This window comes from Podarcis liolepis (assembly GCF_965112155.1).
Source record: "Podarcis liolepis genome assembly, chromosome: 3".
In the NCBI taxonomy this organism is placed as follows: Eukaryota; Metazoa; Chordata; class Lepidosauria; order Squamata; family Lacertidae; genus Podarcis; species Podarcis liolepis.
This window is the reverse complement of record NC_139557.1, coordinates 56,234,567-56,255,217: the sequence shown is the minus strand read 5'-3', so window position 1 is coordinate 56,255,217 and position 20,651 is coordinate 56,234,567. Positions and strand designations below refer to the sequence as shown.

The window sequence follows — 20,651 nt, the reverse complement described above, 5'->3', positions numbered from 1 at the left end:
CTAACTCAGTGGATGAAAAAGTTATATCCTAATTGTTTAGGTACTGATGACAGCAACAGTTTATTTAAAGAGAAAAATTCACTGCAGCCTTTGCCATTGTTTTATTTCCTACCATCTCTTAAAACAATAAGCATGAGCCCTGAACGTGGCATCATCTCCTCTAGTCATGGTCTACCTGTCTAGCTATGCTTTTATTTTGTGTCACAGGGGTGACATAGATAACTGGAATTCAATATGATAATTTTAATATTATAATCTGATTTTTGTCATATCTCTCTTTTTACTCAAGGTAACAGCTGGCTAACATTTGTTCTAGTAGCTGCTCCAATACTATTATAGCTTGAAGTTGAATGTGAGTTTATTTTTAGTTCCTGTCTTGAATGCTGCTCAGTAACATACTAATTAACAAAGTAATTACATTTTATGATTATCTGCCTGCTACTTTGTCTGTAATACCATGATAAGTTGCATTTTTTCAATGCAACTGAGTAGATAACCTTAGCATTCATTTATAACACAAAACACAAAATGCGACTTTGATGTGACAAGATCAGACATTAAGATGAGCTGCTGCTGAATGTCTTTACAATCCAAATGAAAGATACTTAGCTTTGGATCAAGAAATATCTTGAGTGAGTGGAAAAGCCGCTTGTATAAGGCAGTCCCCCACCCAACAAAATTCTTCCAATTTTCCCATTCTGCTGCAGCTCCTGCTATACCCACACCTTTCCTGCAGGGCCATTAACCCCCTTCTAGTAGTAATTTGTAGAGGAGAGTGGAGCCAGGAAAACCTATTGTGTGAGACTATAGAATCCACTGCTCACTTAGTCTTCCTTATCTGTGGTTCTGAGCATGCATACTTGAACATAAGTGCTGTTTTAAAATACTAGGAATAACAGCACTCAAACAGCCAGAATTCCAAGGTGTGTGATGTTTTCCATGCTCACTAGCTGTTATGTACTGAGTTGACTAGGATCCAAACTGCAGCAGTCTGATTGGTCCTAGAACAATAGGATCCAAATTGCAGCAGTCTGATTGGTCCTAGAACAATAGGATTCAGAATGCAGCAGTCTGATTGGTCCAAGAACAACGCAGCAGTATGATTGGTTGGCAAGAACCACCCAATCATGCTCCAGATATAAGTGAATCCACAACCTGATTGGCTTACAGTAGAATTCCAGAATTAACCAATCATGTGCAGCCCATTGTGTAAATAATGTATATAAGCAGATACTTTGAGGGGACTTTCATTCATTCCTCCTCACCACTATGAGCTGAATAAAGAGCATGAAATCACTTTGCGACTCTGAGTATATTTCACTAGCTTTATTACATGCTTTATTACATCCCCTTTCCAGTTGCATCCCCCATCCCATAAAATCATCCCCTGAAGGTCAGCATTCTTTGGTGCAGCAGAAAGGCAATCATGAGTATAAGCCTGTTGCCTGAGTGTACGAGCTTCTCTAAAGTTCTCCACTCTGATTAGAATCAGATTTTATTTAAAATATTCTATGTGTAATACTTAGCAATGAAAAAGACTTTAGAAGCAGTGGGTATTCAACTAAGTGTTACTCAAGAGTAGACTGATTAAAATTAATGAACATTACTAAATTATGCCCCTTTATTTCAGGGGGGTCTATGTAAAACTTAGTTGAATGCCACCCAATATGAAAATGTGAACTTGGTATATAAACATACATACAGAATCTGTACATATTCAGTAACATACAGTGGCAAACACCAGTTGTAAAGCTACCACCACATACGTATTTGGGTAAATGCCTCCAAGCACAAGTACAAATTCTTAGACTAAGTTATTTGCCTTGAGACTTTCGCCCAAACATATTGAAGCCACAGTTCTATAAGTTTTTTTTACATCATTTGCTTGCTAAAGATGTTCAGTTTTTAGACATTGAGTTAATTTATAAACATGACCTTTTAGCTTACAATTTTAAAAGTTTGTTTAAAGAAGTGTTTTATATTGTCAATTCTTACAATATAACATGGGCGTACAACAGTATATACAATAAAATATAAAACACCATTAAAAAAAGTACAAAACAGATAAAAATGACTGGCTGACCAATTAATTCAAACAGTTGTATAGGCCTGTCTATATAAAAGTTCTTCAAGGGACACATGGCAATGAAAAATGAGAGTGCCTGCAAAATCTCTGATAGAACAATGTTCCATAGCCTGAGATCAGTAACACTAAATCCCCAATTTCTAGTGGAGGCCTACTAAAGGTTAAGGGACCCCTGACTATTAGGTCCAGTCGTGACCGACTCTGGGGTTGCGGTGTTCATCTCGCTTTATTGGTCGAGAGAGCTGGCATACAGCTTCCGGGTCATGTGGCCATCATCACTAAGCCGCTTCTGGCAAACCAGAGCAGCGCACGGAAACACCGTTTACCTTCCCGCCAGAGCGATACCTATTTATCTACTTGCACTTTGACGTGCTTTCGAACTGCTAGGTTGGCAGGAGCAGGGACTGAGCAACGGGAGCTCACCCTGTTGCGGTGATTCGAACCGCCGACCTTCTGATCATCAAGTCCTAGGCTCTGTGGTTTAACCCAAAGTGCCACCCGCGTCCCTGGAGGCCTATTAGACCTCTGTAAAATGTAGGGCAACTAGCAGTACTTCTCCAGATGATCAAAGTTGTGATTTGCTTTTAACAAGGAATGCAAGACTAGGAAGTTCAGTATATTCAATGCCTTAACTCACAACATACATTTCTTTCCTTTTAATAGACTTCCACAGGAAAGTGATTATAGCAATTTTACTTGCATGACATGGTTTGGAATGGAAAAAAACACTGAGAAGATTAGCAGAAGTATATTTTCCAAAATGGCTGCTAGCCATCGTTCTGCAGCATCTATTTCATAAACTCACATCCATATACTGGAAAATTGTTTACACAGACGTGTGTCAACCTGGTCCTAATGTCTATCTACTTCTTTTTCATTGCAAACTATGTCTTCCAAGTGGAAATTGCTTATGGCAATTATAAAGACAGGACTGATTGTGTTAATATATGATGCTTTGAAGCCATTACTGAAAAAAGATTAAGAAATACCTAATAATGTGTTTTGTGAATAACAAATATGAAATGACACACATGTTCATTGATACATACTATTTGTATGTACCTTGCATGACAGATACTTGTAAGCGGCTAAAAAAATTCCTTGTACACTCCCCCATCTTGTCTTGGTCTATATCCTTCAAACTTAAAGCTGAGCCTGAGGTGAAGACTGGATTGGAAAGAAGTATGATATAAGCAGAACTGACTGTGACACCTAAAGCACTTTTACAGACCTCTTTTAAACTATCTGAGCAAGTACTACATAAAAGTAACAGTTCAGAGACCTATTTTCTTTGACCAAAGGTTTTAAAACAAACAAAAAGCCATGCATATATGCAAAACATTCAGAATCTCTGACTGGAAGGCAAAAGTGCTGAAAATGAACTACACAAATTTGTCGTCTTACCTGCTACCCCTACATTCCTTTCCCCCCCCTGAAATATCAGTATATTTTATTTGAACTCCAGAGCTTTGGAGCTTCCAGAATACTTTGGATGGAGAAAATAACACAAATCTTTGGTGTAACATATGCTATGGAATTGGACAAATTGCTACATTAATTTTGTTGAAGAAATTGTACTTTTTAAAGAAGATGTGAAGAAGGGTGATATAGAAAGTACTGAGGGAACATTTTATGTCTATTAAGAGGGAGATACCATAGGGAAGATTGGCTGTATGAGAAGGATAAAGTAACCTGTTCTGTACACTCCTGTATATTACTAGTTCCAGGCTGTGTAAAGTTGATTATTTCTGTATACACCCCCTTCATTGTTGGGAAGAATATAGCAGTTTTGTTTGTAAATCTGAGATTCAAGGGTGGGGGAGTGATTAACATGATAAATCAGGGGTTATTCATTGGTTTTTTTAATGTAACTGAATCCACCTCTTGAAATTTTCCTTCAAGCAGAATAGCTCAACTTTGTTAGCATCTTGCACAGTGGTGCCCCGCAAGACGAATGCCTCGCAAGACGGAAAACTCGCTAGACGAAAGAGTTTTCCGTTTTGGAGGTGCTTTGCAAAACGAATCTCCTATGGGCTTGCTTCGCAAGACGAAAATGTCTTGTGAGTTCCTGCGGGGTTTTTCCCCCTTCCCCCCTTTTTTCTAAGCCGCTAAGCCGCTTATCAGCTGATCCGATAAGCTGATAAGCTGCTAAAAGCCGCTAATAGCGCTAATAGCGCTAATCCTCTAATCCGTCAATGGGCTTGCTTCGCAAGACGAAAAAACCGCTAGACGAAGAGAATCACGGAACGGATTCTTTTCGTCTTGCGAGGCACCACTGTACTTGGATATCACTGTTAACAATACCTAGTCTTTTTTAGATTTCATATTGAAGAGCTAGTACATAAATTTATTTACTGTGTATGGTGTATGGTTATTTACTGTATATGGTGTATGGTGACATTAAATTTTTCTGGTGCTGCACTATTTTAGTTTCTTAAAACTGAAAGGTAATTATTTTCAACTAACAGTTAAAACAATGGACTGGCTTGCACAACATGCTAAGAAAACTTTGCTCCTCCCTAGGTTTTTTTCCTGCCATACTCTAATTATGTCATCCTCTGTAGCTTGTGGTTAGTGAAGAGATAGCTTAAGCATCAATTCAGGTTTGGATAACATTCTAAATCTAAGCCAAACTCTGGTTTAGAGAAGTAGCAAAAGGTGGAGCAAAGAGACTGCAAACTCCTCTTTAGCAGCCACAGAGTCTCACTAAGCCAAAGTTTGTGTTAGTGTGATCTGCCAACCATGCCTTATGACTGAGGGCTCTGATTGCTAAAAAAAGAAAAGAAAAACATCAAATGTTGTGCAGGTTAAGATTTCTTCATGACTAAAAGATTTAGAAAGGAAAGTTTTAATTTTAGTTGATTATGTGGGAAATATTTTATGAGTAGATATCAATAGGTATTACAGATAACACTTGTACATGCATTTCTATGTGTTAGAAAAGGAAGTATTTTAATAACTACACTAAAGCATTGGTAATGCAAGTGTATAATTTTTGTATTGGCTAAGAGGAATGGATGGCATACCCTGCAGCTACAGAATATGTGTTATATTTTGAAAAAATAAGATCTAACACAATGCATACTTTGAAAAGGCACAGGGAATCAAAAAATTCTTTTGTTCAATAGCTTGTTGTATCAAAGGTTAAATAGAGTGAGCACTGTGGTTGTCTGTCATTCCATTTATTATTTCAGTAGCTGCAAAAAATTTCATGTAGGGTTGTAATCTTTTTATCAAGAATGTAGCATTCTCTGTGGATTTGAATTGCAAATGACTGAAAATAGTGGAAATGAAAATACAACCGCATCTGTTCTATATCACAAGTTAACCTAGATACCAGAGTGTGTTGTAGGTCTCTCTCTCTCTCTCTCTCTCTCTCAGCACAAGAATCCTGCATGAATAGTACTGTATTCAGTATTACCAGTGCTAAATGCCTCAAATCTCTGTATAAAGGAGCTAGATTCCCAAGCGATTCCTGTATTCAGGCTGTTGGGGCTTGGACCTACATGAAGGTCTATCCAAAGCTAGGCTACAAGAGCTGTGGAATACCATGGTACATGGTGTACTCTTGACAAGGCTATGGTACTCCAGTACTAACACAACACAATTTTAATTTTTTAAAGAAGATTTAATTGTATTGTTTATAGTATTGACATATTTGCCACTCTGCAATTGTATTGTTTATAGTATTGACATATTTGCCACCCTTCTTCTTTGGAGGAAAGGCAGGATTTGTTATTGGCATCTGTCTGTGTCAAGAGACAATAGTGTGCGCCTCTGGGTGTGAAGTCAAATTGCTGGAGAATCACAGCACCTGCTGTTGCTGCAGAGACTGGTAACTTGTAACTGCTGTCTCCCACATTGTTTTTGCCTGGGCAGTGTGTATGGAGCTGACCAAATGACAAAATCCTTGTCTTTGCCTCACTGATATGGACCAAAGGAAAGCAGAGCAAAACTTTAGCTTGGCTGCAGGAGTTGCTGGAAGGAGGCATACAAGATACCATTCAACCATCTTAGGGACTCCATTCTGGATTGTCTCCTTAGTCTTTTCTTCCCCCGAAGATGTCATGCAAAGCAGCAGATAAAATGCCAGATAGAAATTTAATAAATAAAAAGTAGCACTATGGTAAATATTTTGGTATGCTGTTGAGGCATAGCTGCGTGTACACTTCAGCATCTTACCCTATGGTTGGTATCAGTGCTATTTCTCTAGAAAGAGAGGTGCCAGAACTCACCATGAGCACCTCTCATTCTCTTAGCATGGCAATGGCGCCCGCCTGAGAGGTGGCTGAACTGAGTTCTGTTGAGTTCTGGCTGAAAAAAATCCTGGTTGGTATGATCTAGCAGTTACAGTGGTACCTCGGGTTACATACGCTTCAAGTTACAGACTCCGCTAACCCAGAAATAGTACCTCGGGTTAAGAACTTTGCTTCAGGATAAGAAGAGAAATTGTGCTCTGGCAGTGCAGCAGCAGCGGGAGGCCCCATTAGCTAAAGTGGTGCTTCAGGTTAAGAACAGTTTCAGGTTAAGAACAGACCTCCAGAACGAATTAAGTTCTTAACCCGAGGTACCACTGTATAGGCAGGACAACACATAGGATTTAGTCAGGATGAAAAGAGCATCATGTTGATGAGATTGCTAGCAGCAGATAATGGCCCGTCTACAGTTGATCATGCAAGAATATGCCATCTGCTCTGGAGTAAAAATTGTTTTTCTGCCAAACAAGGCGGGAGAGAGTCCTAAGGCTTTTGACTGCAATAAATGTTCAGACATCTAAACCAGTTTGTGTAGACTCATCCCAAGGCATATGACAGTCTAAATCTAAAGTAGTGTGATTTGTAAATGTAAATTTCTTTTATAGGTTGTGAACTCTTTGGGCAGAAGTAGTAGCATTTGGGGAAACTTATGTTGCTCTGAGCCCCTGGGATAGAGTGGGATATGAATCCAATAAAAGAGTAGATAACCTTTGCTAGTAGTTTCTAATGTTGCACATAGTAATTCTACCTAAAGTCATGTGAGTTTATGTGCAAAATATGAATTTATACAAATAATGTTAAGCTACTGTGAAATGAACAGGACAGCTTAAAACCAATTAAAATATAGTACAAGTACTGTGCTATGTCTGTGTCTAGATTCATGTGTGAATTTTTAGCCTGCCTAGTGCAACCCCTCCCAATGTTGTTCACGAAATTAAAACCGTTTAGAAGTATTAAATGCATTATAATTATATACACTAGCAACATTTCCCTCCTTTGTTTAAACTTTACATACTACTTTTCATCCTACACCTTAGCATTGAAATGTATATCTTCATGACAATGGTCAGCCATGAATCTGACGATCATTGTACCGGTCAGCCATGGGAAATTGGAGGATTGGTACCTCTGATGTATATATTTGATCACTCATTTCCCTTAAGTTTAAAGTCTCTATGGTTAATGCCTCAAAGGATGGGTAGCAAGGCAAAGCAGTACCTGTTCAAGTTTCACCCAGCTTAAAGTATATTGGTAAGGACTGTGGACTACTTCCGGGCCCAGTTCTGAAAGCTAGGAACTTGAAGCCACTGGCTCATTCTGCAACCTTGGTGTTTGGTGGCTCCCTTCCCACACTTGGGAAGGCACAGTGTAGGCTTAGCAAGGAAAGGCTGTGAGTCAGGTTTTTCAAAAATTAACAGCTGCATTATTTAAATAAATGTGCCAATGCTTCTGAAATAAACCAGGGATTTCATGAAGAAAGGGCATTGAGGAGCACAGCCTCCGATAAGAAATGTCTTCCATTTTATTACTCTCTATTTTTTATTTTTTTTGTAATGGCTAGACTACTCAAGGTTGTTAAATTATACAGTGCATGCTTTTATCGTTCCTTTTTGTTAGGGTTGAGAAAAAAAATACTTGGAGTATTTTCTTTCCTGCAGGGCTAATGTGTAAGAACTGAAGTGAGGTGGAAAAAAGTTGCCTATCAGAAATGAAATTGTTCTTAATATCTCTTTGGGGGAGGCTTGCATCATGAGTGGCCCAGCTGCGTTTGTGTTTCTTACCATATCAAAGCAATCTTTGTCTATGTTAAAAGTCTGATATACAGAGTAGATCACAAACTGAACAATTTTTGCATTCTTGTCTAGTTCAATCTTTGCACGGTTCTTACTCCTTTTTGTCCAACACAATGCATTTTTTAAACTACTGTTTAATTTGCCACTTATGTGGGGGTTATGTTCTGGGCCCCTGCACACATAAGTGAAACCGTGTAAAGTGGGGAGCACCCTTTAAATGCTCTCTCTTTTTCTTTTTCTTCAATCTAATCTGAAAATACTGTGTTCAAAAATATCAACAACTAGAATTAAAGCTCTGGGAGCTGGCAGTAGGCTGTAGGACAAATGGAAAAGCAGTGTCAGTAGCTGCTGCTGCTGCTGCTGCTGCTGTGCTACCCCTCACATCAGCTGTTAGGGAGGCTAAGCAGCGTAAACAAAGCCCTTCTGCACCTCCAGTCTCTTCAGGGCTCTCCATCTTTCTTTTGGACTCCAATTGAACACAGACCTATTGAACGCAAATCAGACATGATGATGAATACCTCATTTTCAAATATGCCAGTTAAAAAAATAGGTATGTAAGGGCTATTTTTATTAGGAACCTAGCATAGGGCTGCCATTACTGGGATTTCAAAGGCGGCATTGATGTTCGTGGGGAATTTCCAAAATGTGGTGCTTTGTCCTGAATCGTAGGAAGTCAATTGAAAAATTGTAGTATTTTCACATTTTTGTAAAAAAAACCTTAATAACTTTTGGGGGTTTCTAATAAAAAGCTGAGTAACACCATTTGGTACAAACCTTCCACTTCTGCTATGGTCTTGACCAAGATCTCTCTCCTGCCAAAATCTACAAGTTGCAGGAAGAAAGCCTCGTTGGTACCCTCACATACCTTTAAACACACACACACACAGTTGCAAATGATGTCTGTAGGGTTGCATTTTAGTTTCATCCAAAATTGCCTTCACCCCCCCCCCAAGTGAATTTTTATTGTTTTCCTTACATATTCTTTTCCAACAAATTGTAATAGCACCATACATTCCCTTTGACTCTGCTGAGTCACGATCCCCCTCCCTCCCCACAACTGGTATATTTATCCTCTTTCCATCACACACATCATTCTCATATTAGTACTATTATACATTGGAGGTATTATGTCAATCCTGCTAGTGTCTTGACCTCTTTACAATTCTTCTTTAAATATTCAATAAATTTACTCCAGTTATTTTGGTATCTTTGATCTCCCTGGTCCCGGATCCTCCCTGACAGTTTGGCAAGTTCTGCATATTCTGTCAACTTCGCCTGCCACTCCTGTATAGTTGGTATATCTTGTACTTTCCATCTTTGGGCCAGAAGGGTCCTCGCGGCAGCTGTAGCATACATGAACAAATTTTGATCTTCTATTTTAATTTCTGTTCCTATTAAGCCTAATAGACACGCTTCCGGTATTTTGGGGAAAGTATATCTAAATATTTTTTTGAGTTCATTATAAATTGATTCCCAAATTTTTTTTACCTTATCGCAGGTCCACCACAAATGGAAATAGTCCCCATCTGCCTTTTTGCATTTCCAACACTTTCTTTCTTTTTTCCTATACATTTTAGCTAATTTTACTGGCGTCAAATGCCATTTTAGCAAGTTTTCCTTTAAAGCCATGCATCCTCTGAATCTCAAACCCTCCTTCCATAATCTTTTCCACGCATCCAATTCAATGTTATGCCCAATATCAATTTCCCATTTTATCATTGATTCCTTTACTTCTTCGTCTTTTGTATACTATTCTAGCAATAAACTATACATTCTTGATAAAATTTTATCTTTACAGTCTATTAACTCGATTTGGAATTTCGATTTTTTATCTTCGAACCCATTTCTCTTTTTGTCTTCCTTTAATAAGTCACTGATCTGATGGTATTGCAGCCACCCTGTTAACATCTTTTCAATTTGGTCATATGGTTTGAGCTTTATCCCTTGGACTGTTTTCCTAGTAATATCCTCATATGTTACTCTTTCCCCTTCCATGTTTACTTTTTTTTGTTGTCAGCACCTCAATTGGTGATATCCACCACGGTGTCTTTCTTTCCAGGAGGTTTTTATTCCGATCCCATACTTCATATAAAAATTTCCTAATCACATGGTTTAGAAAACCTTTATGTACCTTTACTTTGTTGTACCATAGGTACGTATGCCAACCATATCTATTGTCGTGGCCCTCTAGATCTAATAGGTCAGTGTTTTCTAAAGTCGGCCAGTCTTTTAACCATACCAAGCACGAAGCTTCATAATATAAAGTCAGGTCTGGTAAATCAAAACCTCCTCTCTCTTTCTTATCTACTAGTATCTTCATTTTTATCCTTGGCCTTTTCCCCTGCCAGACAAACTTCGCTAAGTTTTTTTGCCAATCCTTAAATTGTCTTATCCCTTTTACCACTGGTATTGCTTGAAATAAAAATAACAGTCTAGGTAGTATATTCATTTTTATCACAGAGATTCTGCCTAATAATGACAATTTTAGTCTACTCCATATATCCACATCTTTCTTAATTTCTTTCCATACCACGTCATAGTTGTCCTTGTACAGGTTTATATTTTTTGTTGTCACCCAAATTCCTAAATATTTTATTTTTTTAGCTATCGCGATTCCTGAGTCTACTTGTAATTCTTCCATCTCTTCTTTCTTCAGATTTTTTGCTAGCATTTTCATCTTGTTTTTGTTGATACCTTCCCAAACTCTTCCATTCTTTTTATTGCCTCCCAAAATTGCCTTTTAGATGAATATTAGAAACAGGAGTGGCTACAAATCAACACAAAACCAGGCTTGGGTGGCCATAGTTGATTTACTGAAGCCCACTGAAATTGGTGTGTTTAAGCATATTTAAGTGTTGTGATGGATTGTGCCAATCAGTGGGACCCGCTAGTAAACCCTGAGCCATTTTCAGGTGGATCTCAGTGCCATGTGCTGTTGAGTGTCTCACTTGCCTTCTCTGCTCCCTAGCTGTGTTTGGCAACGTTTTGGTTTGACTCATGCTAGCACCAGCAGCTCCTTGCATGCTAGATAGAGGTGGCAAGGATGCAAAAGAGGTTGGTGGTTAAAGAGGGACAAGGCCTCTGAGGAAAAATGTCCAGGGGTCATGTTTAAGAAATCTAGAAAGAGGGGGGAAGAAAGAACCATGGGGTTTTTTTTTTGGGGGGGGGAATTAGGCACGAATTGAGTGTGAATGGAGATATTTCAGAAGATGTGTAAAAAATAATTTCAGGGACATGCAGAGGTGGGGAGAGGAAAAAAGAAAAAGTATTGGCACTTAGAAGCCCTAGATTGGGAAACAGTAAATTATGCCTAAAATGGGGAGACTGTCCTAATATCTCCAGAGCAAATGTCTGGACTCAGCATATGGAAAGCTGACCTATGTAAATCTTTGCTACAAGGGAAAAGCTGTGGTAAAGAATTTAGCATTTTTCAAAGATAGATTGAATATCAGCAGAAAAGGATGCCAGTGATTGCTAGTGGATTATGCCAGGTGTTTTCCTTTGCCTCCCCCCCCCCCCAAATTTTGTGACAGGCTCTTTCCTTGCACCACCATTTTGTGACTGGAGTGCCTTAGTAATTTTCAACCATCTCAAGTGAGCCTTGTGAGTAGAAAGTTTTGGAATCCCTGATTTAAGGAATAACATATTTATTTGGTGTGATTCTAAGTATGTACTCTTGCCTGAGAACACATGATCAATCTTGGTCAACTTATTCCAGCATTCTTTGCAAGAATCCCAGCAACCAGGAGGCAATAACTGGTTCATCATAAATTGGCCAATAGCCAGTCTTCTCTGCGCCCCAGATTAGATGACTCCAAAGGATTCTGGCCACCCTTGAGAAGCTGTGCTCAGAGTCCCCATCACTCCCTTTCCAAAAGGGGTCTCTAGGAAGGTCTCTCTGCTTGATATTAAGGGACAAGTAGGCACAGAGGAAGAGAGATGCTCCATATATGTATATTTTAGCTAAACAAAGATATGTAATGAAATTTGTAAATGTAACTGATAGGTATTGTTTAGTTTCAAAACGTTTTGCTAGCATTCTTGCTTACCTTTATCACAAAAAGAAGTCAAGCCTTTTTTGCTTTTGCTAACTTAATGTACTTATTCTTTAATATTAATGTATTCTTTGTACTTGCTGTCATTTTAATAGCACGATAAAACATCACTTTTAATGACATGTGGCTTTCAGTACCATGCCACAAAGTGTCCTGTCAGATTATTTTGAAATTCTTTTTTCTGAGTAATGAAGTAATCTTTTATATGTGTATTTGTGCAGGTAATATATGCTTTGAACACAAAGAATGATGAACATGAGGCTGCTATTCAAGCCCTCAAAGATGCTCATGAAGAAGAAATCCAACAAATTATTGCAGAAACCAGAGAAAAGATTCTGCAGTATAAGAGTAAAGTTTCTGAGGAAATGGATCTGAAAAGAAAAATCCAGGTTTTAGAAGAGTCATTGGAAGATCATAAAAAGATGAAGCATCAAGCTTTAACTGAGTTTGAAGCATATAAAGACAGAGTTGAGGATATGCAACTTTGTGCAGAAGCTCAGCATGTTCAGCGTGTAGTAACTATGTCACGGGAAGTAGAAGAAATTAGAAAGAAGTTTGAGGAGAGGTTGCGGAGTTTTATACAATTACAAGTACAGTTGGAAAAGGATAAACGTTCAGCTCTTGAAGAACTAAGAGCTGCGCATAGACTTGAGGTCCAGGAACTTGTAAAGACCCATCAGAACCAGAATGCTACTTTAAATAAGGGACAGGAAAAGTTAGAAGAATTACACAGGCGGGATGTGGAAGAACTGAATGCCAAAGTTGAAGAGCTAAGAGTGGAAAGAAAAAAGCTAATTGAGGACTATGAAGGTAAACTCAGCAAAGCTCAATCTTTCTATGAGCATGAACTTGATACTATGAAAAGGTCGCAGCTATTTACAGCTGAAAGCCTGAAGACCTGCAAAGAGAAGGAAATAGAACTAAGAAAGGAGTTTCAAAGCCAAGAATCTGTTTTACGAAAAAACCTGGGAAAACTTAAGACTGAATTGCAGATGGTACAGGATGAAGCAGGTGGTCTACGAGAAAAATGTCAGAAACTTCAAGTAGCACTCAACACAGCAGAAAACAATGTGCAGGTGAGATGAGAATTGTTACATTATTTGTTTAGAACAAAAGTAATGTAACCTGTAAGAAGTAATGATGGTTCACCATTTGTATGTTGATTATGAAGTTTCAAGTCTTTGTCACTACCACTTGGCTATTTCACATCTTTCCTATATACATGATAAATGACTTATTGCATACTGGATCTCAAAAACTCAGTTGCTGGGCTTTTCCTCAGCACAAAGTGGTTACACGTAGTGAAAAGCATTACAATGCTTCTGTGTATAGTTAAGGGATAGAGTGTTCTACTGGGTGTTCCATATATTGAATATGCAAGGAAATAATTTGTGTGTGCATGAATTTTAGCTAACAGTTTCTTTCAACACAAAAGTAGTTTCTTTGTCAAACAAACAAACAAACAAACAAACAAACAAACTGATAAAACGTTTTGAAGTGGCCTTTAGTTTCTTATCTGAGTCAGATGGGGAATGTCAAACTCTGGTTGATTTTCTCCCTTACTATATGGAAACTAATACTGACTCTGCTGCTTTTGGTATTTAGGTTGTAAAAGTTGTGCAAAGATAGGTGTTTATAAAAAAACCTACTTTGTTAATTTACTTACACACAAGTTTAGTTGAAATAAAAAAGATGTGAAGCTAATTGATGACACGGTTGCATCCAAAACATATAAATAATTTTGAGTTACTTGTGAGGTTTTAAGCTGTGATTGTCAGCTTCTTTCATATGTTGTACCAGACGCTTCCTTACCAAACAACTTGAGATCCAGACACCTTCAGAGCAAGGTTCATGCCCCCATGCTGAAATTGGCAGGTACCCTCTCAGTGTGAAAGGTGAGGACATTCAATATGAGTCTCTGTAGTGCCTTGTGGGGTGCTGTTCACTTGGGCACTGCTATTTCCCTTGCAAGTTGTCTGAGAAGTAGTACTGCCCAAACCAAAAGCAGTGCATGGAACATATCTGCATATTAGCCTTCATAATGGCCCTAAGTGCAGAAGCCTCTTGGGAATCCCTCAACTTAGCACTCAAGAGGGATGCAGTACTGCTATTTTAAAAGTTTCACACAACTGTTTTGGCATGGGTAACTCTACTTTCACATCAGATTGCTTGGGAACCCATGCAAAAAAGCCCCATGAAAGCTTCTATTTCTGAGTTAGCTGCACTTCCAACGCTCCCCACCTTAAATAGAGAATTTCCTCATGTGCCCTTCTGTTAACATGCAGTCATGTACTGCTTCTCTCTCTCTCAGGCCACCAGATGCTGAGATGGGGACAGGTTGAAGCAAACAGCAGGATGACTCCTACTAAAGGAGCACCAGTTGGCCATTCCTGATATAAAGGATCCAGTCATTCTATTTTCTGCCTTACCATATTGATGGTTTTTGAGGATGGCTATTCCTTCCTCCTGCCTTTGGGACTTTAGATTGCTGAAGGGCCCGTTGCTGTGCTAGCTGCAGAAACACATTGCCTTCCTCACCTTACAGTAGATTTAGAGGGTGAAACATTTAAATATGGCATTTGTTCAAGTTTATATCCAAAACTATGATACAGTTTTTCCAGGTGAAACTACAGTAGATTTTCTTCTAACAGTGAAAGCAAATGACAATATGAAGTAATTAACAGTTAAAATTGGTGGCTTTGATCCAGGGACCCCTTGGGCAAGCAGATGGCACTTATATTGATGCAACAAATTTGGGTTTGTATCCAAAGCAGTGCCAGTGGAGTTCTGCTGATGTTTCTCCTCCTCCTCCCCATGCTCCCCAAATCTTCTCTGGAGAGTCTCCTAATCCTCCAAAGCTGATTTTGAGGTTGGGAAGTGCAGGAAGTGCAGGAAGTGCAGGGGAGAAGAGGAATAAAAAGTTATGTTCAACCTGCACACATCTCTTGCACTGCTGGAATGGGAGCACTGGATACCACCCCACCAATTTCTCAGCCTCAGACTGAAGCCACCAGCGTCACTTTGGACACCATTTTAGGGGGTCCCCTGACCCAGGACTCTTTTTTCAGCTTGAACTCACTGGAACTCAGTTCCAGCACCTCACAGGTAGGTGCCATTGCCATGGTAAGAGAACAAAAAGGAGCAGGTGGCACTGTGGTCTAAACCACTGAGCCACTTGGGCTTGCTGATCAGAAGGTCAGTGGTTCAAATCCGTGCAACAGAGTGAGCTCCCATTGCTCTGTCCCAACTACTGGCAACCTAGCAGTTCAAAAGCACAACAGTGCAAGTAGATAAATAGGTACTGCTGCAGCAGGAAGGTAAACGGCGTTTCTGTGCACTCTGGGTTCCATCACAGTGTTCCATTGCGCCAGAAGTAGTTTAGTCATTCTGGCCACATGACCCAGAAAGCTGTCTGTGGACAAACTCCGGCTCCCTTGGTCCGAAACGAGATGAGCACCGCAACCCCATAATCGTCTTTGACTGGACTTAACTGTCCAGGGGTCCTTTACCTTTACCTTTACCTTTACCTTTTATAAGAGCATTGCCCTTACCCAAAGGAGTGGCTTTTAGATGCTACATAGGGGACTGCAATGGAGTGCACTCAGAAAATATCTTTTGATCCTCTGCATCCTAGTCACATATTATGCAAAAACATGGTTTAGTGCTGTGTGTGTGAACTTGCAGTCACATGCTCCCTCTCCTCCATGGTAAAAGGTTGTTACCCTTCTACTGGGTTCTCCATTGCTTTGAACAGATGAGCACATAAACTAGGCATGCATGCCAAAAGAGTTACTCTCCTGGGATGGGATGGTTACAGTGGTACCTTGGTTTACAAACTTAATCCGTTCCGGAAGTTGTTCTTAAACCAAAGCATTCTTAAACCAAGGTGTGCTTTCCCATAGCAGCGGGGGACTCAATTTACAAATGGAACAAACTCAACAGGAAGCGAAACATGTTCTGCTTCCAAGGCAAAGTTCACAAACCAAAACACCTACTTCCAGGTTTGCAGCGTTCTTAATCCAAGTTGTTCATAAGCTAAGCTGTTCTTAAGCCAAGGTACCACTGTATTTTGAAATGTAACTAAAAAGCGGATAGGGGGAGGGGAGTTATTGTTTTGTTTTAGTTTTGTTCTTGTTTTTATTATGAATGTTGTCTTTTTATCTTGTGAACCACTCTGAGATCTATGCATGAAGGGGGGTATGTAAATTTACCATAGTGAGTAATATTAATAATAAACTTTTTTGCAATTTAACCTATTTTGTATCCAATAATGGATTATGGGACTTTGGTGGATTTTGCTGCTTGTGACTAAAAGTTACTAAAACCTCTTCCATACTTACCTCAAAACTTAAATTTGTATTCTAGCTTTCTTCTTTTCATTTTATGTAGGCTGCCTCACTGAAATCTCACTTCTGTGGTGTAGTCATGAACTCTAATAGTTCTTGAACATCTTTTTCTAATTAGTTATCACTTGACCGTTCTTAGCCAATTCTCCTGCTTTTATTCCGCATGGGACTAAATGCATGTGTTTTAAATGTTGATTTACTTACCTCCCCCAGCCCCGAAGACTAAGAAGTGGTTCTTCTTGCCATTCTTCCTGCAAATTTGATATATATTGTGCTAAATAATGCAGTCATTAATATTTAGTACAATGGCATTTTCAGTCTTCTGTCTCTGTGCAGTTTAAGCACTTATCAATTTTCTATGACTGTCATCTAACATAGCTTCAAGGCTTGAAAAAGGGATAAAAATTATATATTGAGCATGCATAATACATAACACTGGTTTGCACTCAGTCACACATAGCTTAGTCATGCCTTTTTCCTTGTAAGCTGCTTTTTAAGTTGGCATATTTTCTTTAATAAAGTTCATTTTTGTAATGGGAACTTAATATGTTGTTCTAATTAAATTGCATTTTTTCTGTCAGGGCAGAATGCCAACATGTCTATACTATTACTGGAACATTTATTCTGACTTACCTGAATGGCCATACAATTTAAAAATGCACCACCTGAGTTGTGCTTGATGGGTACTTAGAACACAGCCTTCCTGATGGTGGAAGCCTGTCTGGTCCCTTCTTTCCATTCAGAAAAATGTCTTCTATTTTTCATATTATCTTATTATCAACATGACTGTTTGTCATGTTGCTGTTTTAGTATTTTTGTTTGTTTCCGTGTGTGTGTGTGTGTGTGTTGTTTTCATCATGGAGTGTAAGGCTTGTGGGCCTGTACACCCACCCAGCCACATCAAATGTAAAAGGAAAGGATTACATTTAACATTGTATTGTTTTCTGCGTTGATTGGGGTAGATCTAAATGTACCTTCTGCAGAAGTCAGTTTGGTGTAGTGGTCAGAATGTCAGAGTAGGATCTGGGAGACCAGGGTTCAAAGACCCACTCAACAATGAAGCTCACTTGGGCCAGTCACTAATGCTCAGCCTAACCCACATCACAGGGTCATTGTGAGTATAAAATGGGGAGGAGGAGAACTGTGTACAACACCTTGAGTTTGGAGGAAAGAAGGTGGGATATAAGTGCAATAAATAAATACATATCTTCCCATGGAGGGGCTGTTTTATACCTTGTTGTAAAGTTCTGTTCCAGAAAAGTGAAACTAACTCATATTCTTCCATTTGTGCAAGAGCTATTGCAATATTTTGGAGAAACAGAAGCATGAGAACTCTTGTAGAATATCTGTTAGAGTACTTTGTGAACTCTTGAACAAGCTTTTGCAGAACAGTACTATTAGCCGTTTCTCCTTCTAGTCATGGTTCTTAGATCCAATCCGTTTTGTGGAAAGAATGCACTCACTGTTCACCAATTAATTTTCTGTTAACAGTGCTATTACTTTGAACAGTGTCCCATAAAATGTACACATTTTACTAGAACAGCTGCAAATGTTTGCCGGCGGGTGGGGAATTGTTTATTAGACACATTGGTACATCAGGCCTGCATGCAAGAGGCTCACAGACTTTTGTGACTAAAGCACTGCAAGAATGTCCAGGCAAGAAAGTTGCTAGCAGTCTTTGTTTTATAAATTGGTAAATTTCATTCATAGTTGTCCCATTTAAAAAACATTACTTTGTCCTTTTAATATGGTTTTCTCTTCTCTTAGGCTCTTCAAAAACAGTTGGATGATGTCAAAGATGAGGAAATGTCATTGTTAAGCAAACACAAAGAGGTTGAAAGTGAACTAGCAGCTGCTAGAGAACGTTTACAGCAACAGGCCACAGATCTAGTACTAAAAGCCAGTATGTGTGCATATGTTTTTATGTGCTTTGTATGTAATTTACCTTAAGTATATATTCAGAATGTTTTAATGTTTTTGTTCAGTAGTTTAATGCAAAAAAAACCTGTTTTATACAAAGCCTTTATAACCTTTAAATGATGAATTGAAAAGCTTATAGTCAAAATAAAAAAAATCCTTCCTGTAGCACCTTAAAGACCAACTAAGTTAGTTCTTGGTATGAGCTTTCGTGTGCATGCACACGAAAGCTCATACCAAGAACTAACTTAGTTGGTCTTTAAGGTGCTACAGGAAGGAATTTTTTTATTTTGACTATGGCAGACCAACACGGCTACCTATCTGTAACTGAAAAGCTTATAGTATAACTCTTTTGTTATTGCTAGACTTTTCTTATATCAAGAGTAATGGGAATGTAGCAGCCCAGGCCAGGCAGTTTCTCACTTCTCCCACCAACCCACAGGTCACTACAACAAGTAGGCAGGGCTGCCCAGCTGTCAGTCCCCTGGTATCATTATGACATTGGGTGACAACTTAAGATAAGTTATCCATCAGCACAAATCATTTTATCCATCAGCACAAATCATCAAATTATTGGCACTGTCAAGGAGTGCTGCTTACCAAGGAACAATTGGGAGCACACTTTAAGTTCCCAGATCTTTGCAGCTTTTACCTGCCCCATACCTGGTGTCACATATTATGTCTGGTGTACAGCAGATATGTTTGGTTTGGGGGTAATGGCCTCATGTGTCTAATTTGGCCTGCAGGCCAGAGCTTCCTTACCCTGCTGTCTTAAATTTTGAACTTTCTAGCATATATGTGAAATATAGTGGGGGAAAATCATTGTTAAAGTCTTGACTATATAATGCAAACATACATACTGAGAGACTCCAAAACACTCAGTGTGAAGTCTTGTATTCTCTATTAATTAACTTTTATAATTTCCGAAGGGGTACCTCTTGCAGCAAAAGCAACTGACTCTTGTGACGTTTTGAAAACTTACACATTTATTATGGCATAATCTTTCATGGATTGCCTTCCTGGTTTTTGGCTTGTTACTGTTTTACAATTTGAAGGCTGGTCCACACATTAGAATTCTTTTCTCCCCACCCAGCGCAAAAATACAGTTGGCTTGAGGCACACAATTGAGTGAAAAGGTGCAACCAAGAGTTGTTACCGGCTTGATGGTATTGTGTCATGGGCCAGATCCAGCCCAGATGCTGGCAGTTATGCACTCCTGTTGCTGATTGTTGCCTGCCTCTCTAAAATAGTAACAAAATCTGTTTCAGTAATTTTATTAAATACAGTAATAATTTTGGGCATAACCTTCTGTGAGCCCAGCACTGCTATTGATGCTCTTATTGAGTGTAGCCTGTTCAGGATCCTGGAAAAAAGGAGAATTAGTGGATTTCTTTATTCAAGATATAGAAAAGCTTTATAATCATGGGAACTGCTGGGTATGCTGCAGTTCGCTCACTACAACATTTGCCAGGGCTGCAAGTGTTAGGCAGTGGAGAAGTTCAGTGGACTTTTAGGGTGATTTCCTCTTACTTTAGCAGTTCAAGAGTTGTGTCAATGAGTTAACTATAAAATGAGTTAACTATGAATGTTCTATGACAGAATTACTCTTCAAAAGACATTGTGGTTTCACTTGTGGCCCAAAGATTTCTTTGGAGAACATACATAATGAGGCAGGATTTTGTATAAGAGCAGTGTGGCATTAAATAATAAAATTGTTATATGAGCAGTATGTCTGACAGTGAAGTTCTAGACAAGTTTTCTTAGAAATAAGTCATTGTACATTCAATTGGTCTTACATAGGAGTAAATGTATATAGCAGGGGTCAGCAAGGTTTATCTTGCCTGGGCCGGATCAGTCCCGCGAAGATCCCTCCGTGGGCCGGATCTCTTGCGTGTGTGAGCAGCACGCCTGCAATTTTTGGTGTCTGTCTCTGCGCAGACGCGATTTCTGGTGCCGCAGAAGCGAGGCCCCTTGCTGCACTGCACCTGATTAGCGCAGCGCGTGAGCGGGCAGCTCAGTTCGGGGGTGGCTCGTGGGCCGGTCAAACGACCTCCACAGGCCGCTTCCAGCCCATTGGCTTTAAGTTGGTGACCCCTGGTATATAGGATTGTGGTCTAAATAACACTTAGCTGCATTGAGGCAATCATATCAGCTTAATAAAGCTAGATATGAACAAGCCTTGTACCCACACATGCAGC

General features: G+C 39.2%; 1 protein-coding gene across 15 annotated transcripts in view; it reads left to right on the top strand.

The window, feature by feature from the left end:
- FAM184A (family with sequence similarity 184 member A) overlaps nt 1-20,651 on the top strand; it is a 70,645-nt gene that overhangs the window by 10,448 nt on the left and 39,546 nt on the right. For all 15 annotated transcript variants that reach the window (XR_014524761.1, XR_014524762.1, XR_014524763.1 and 12 more), the window contains 2 exons: nt 12,412-13,266; nt 18,304-18,439. Coding sequence is in view for 11 of the 15 variants with exons in the window: in XM_083497751.1 (XP_083353877.1) it covers nt 12,412-13,266; nt 18,304-18,439 (991 nt within the window). In the remaining 4 variants the exon portion in view is untranslated. The remainder of the gene's footprint in view (nt 1-12,411; nt 13,267-18,303; nt 18,440-20,651) is intronic.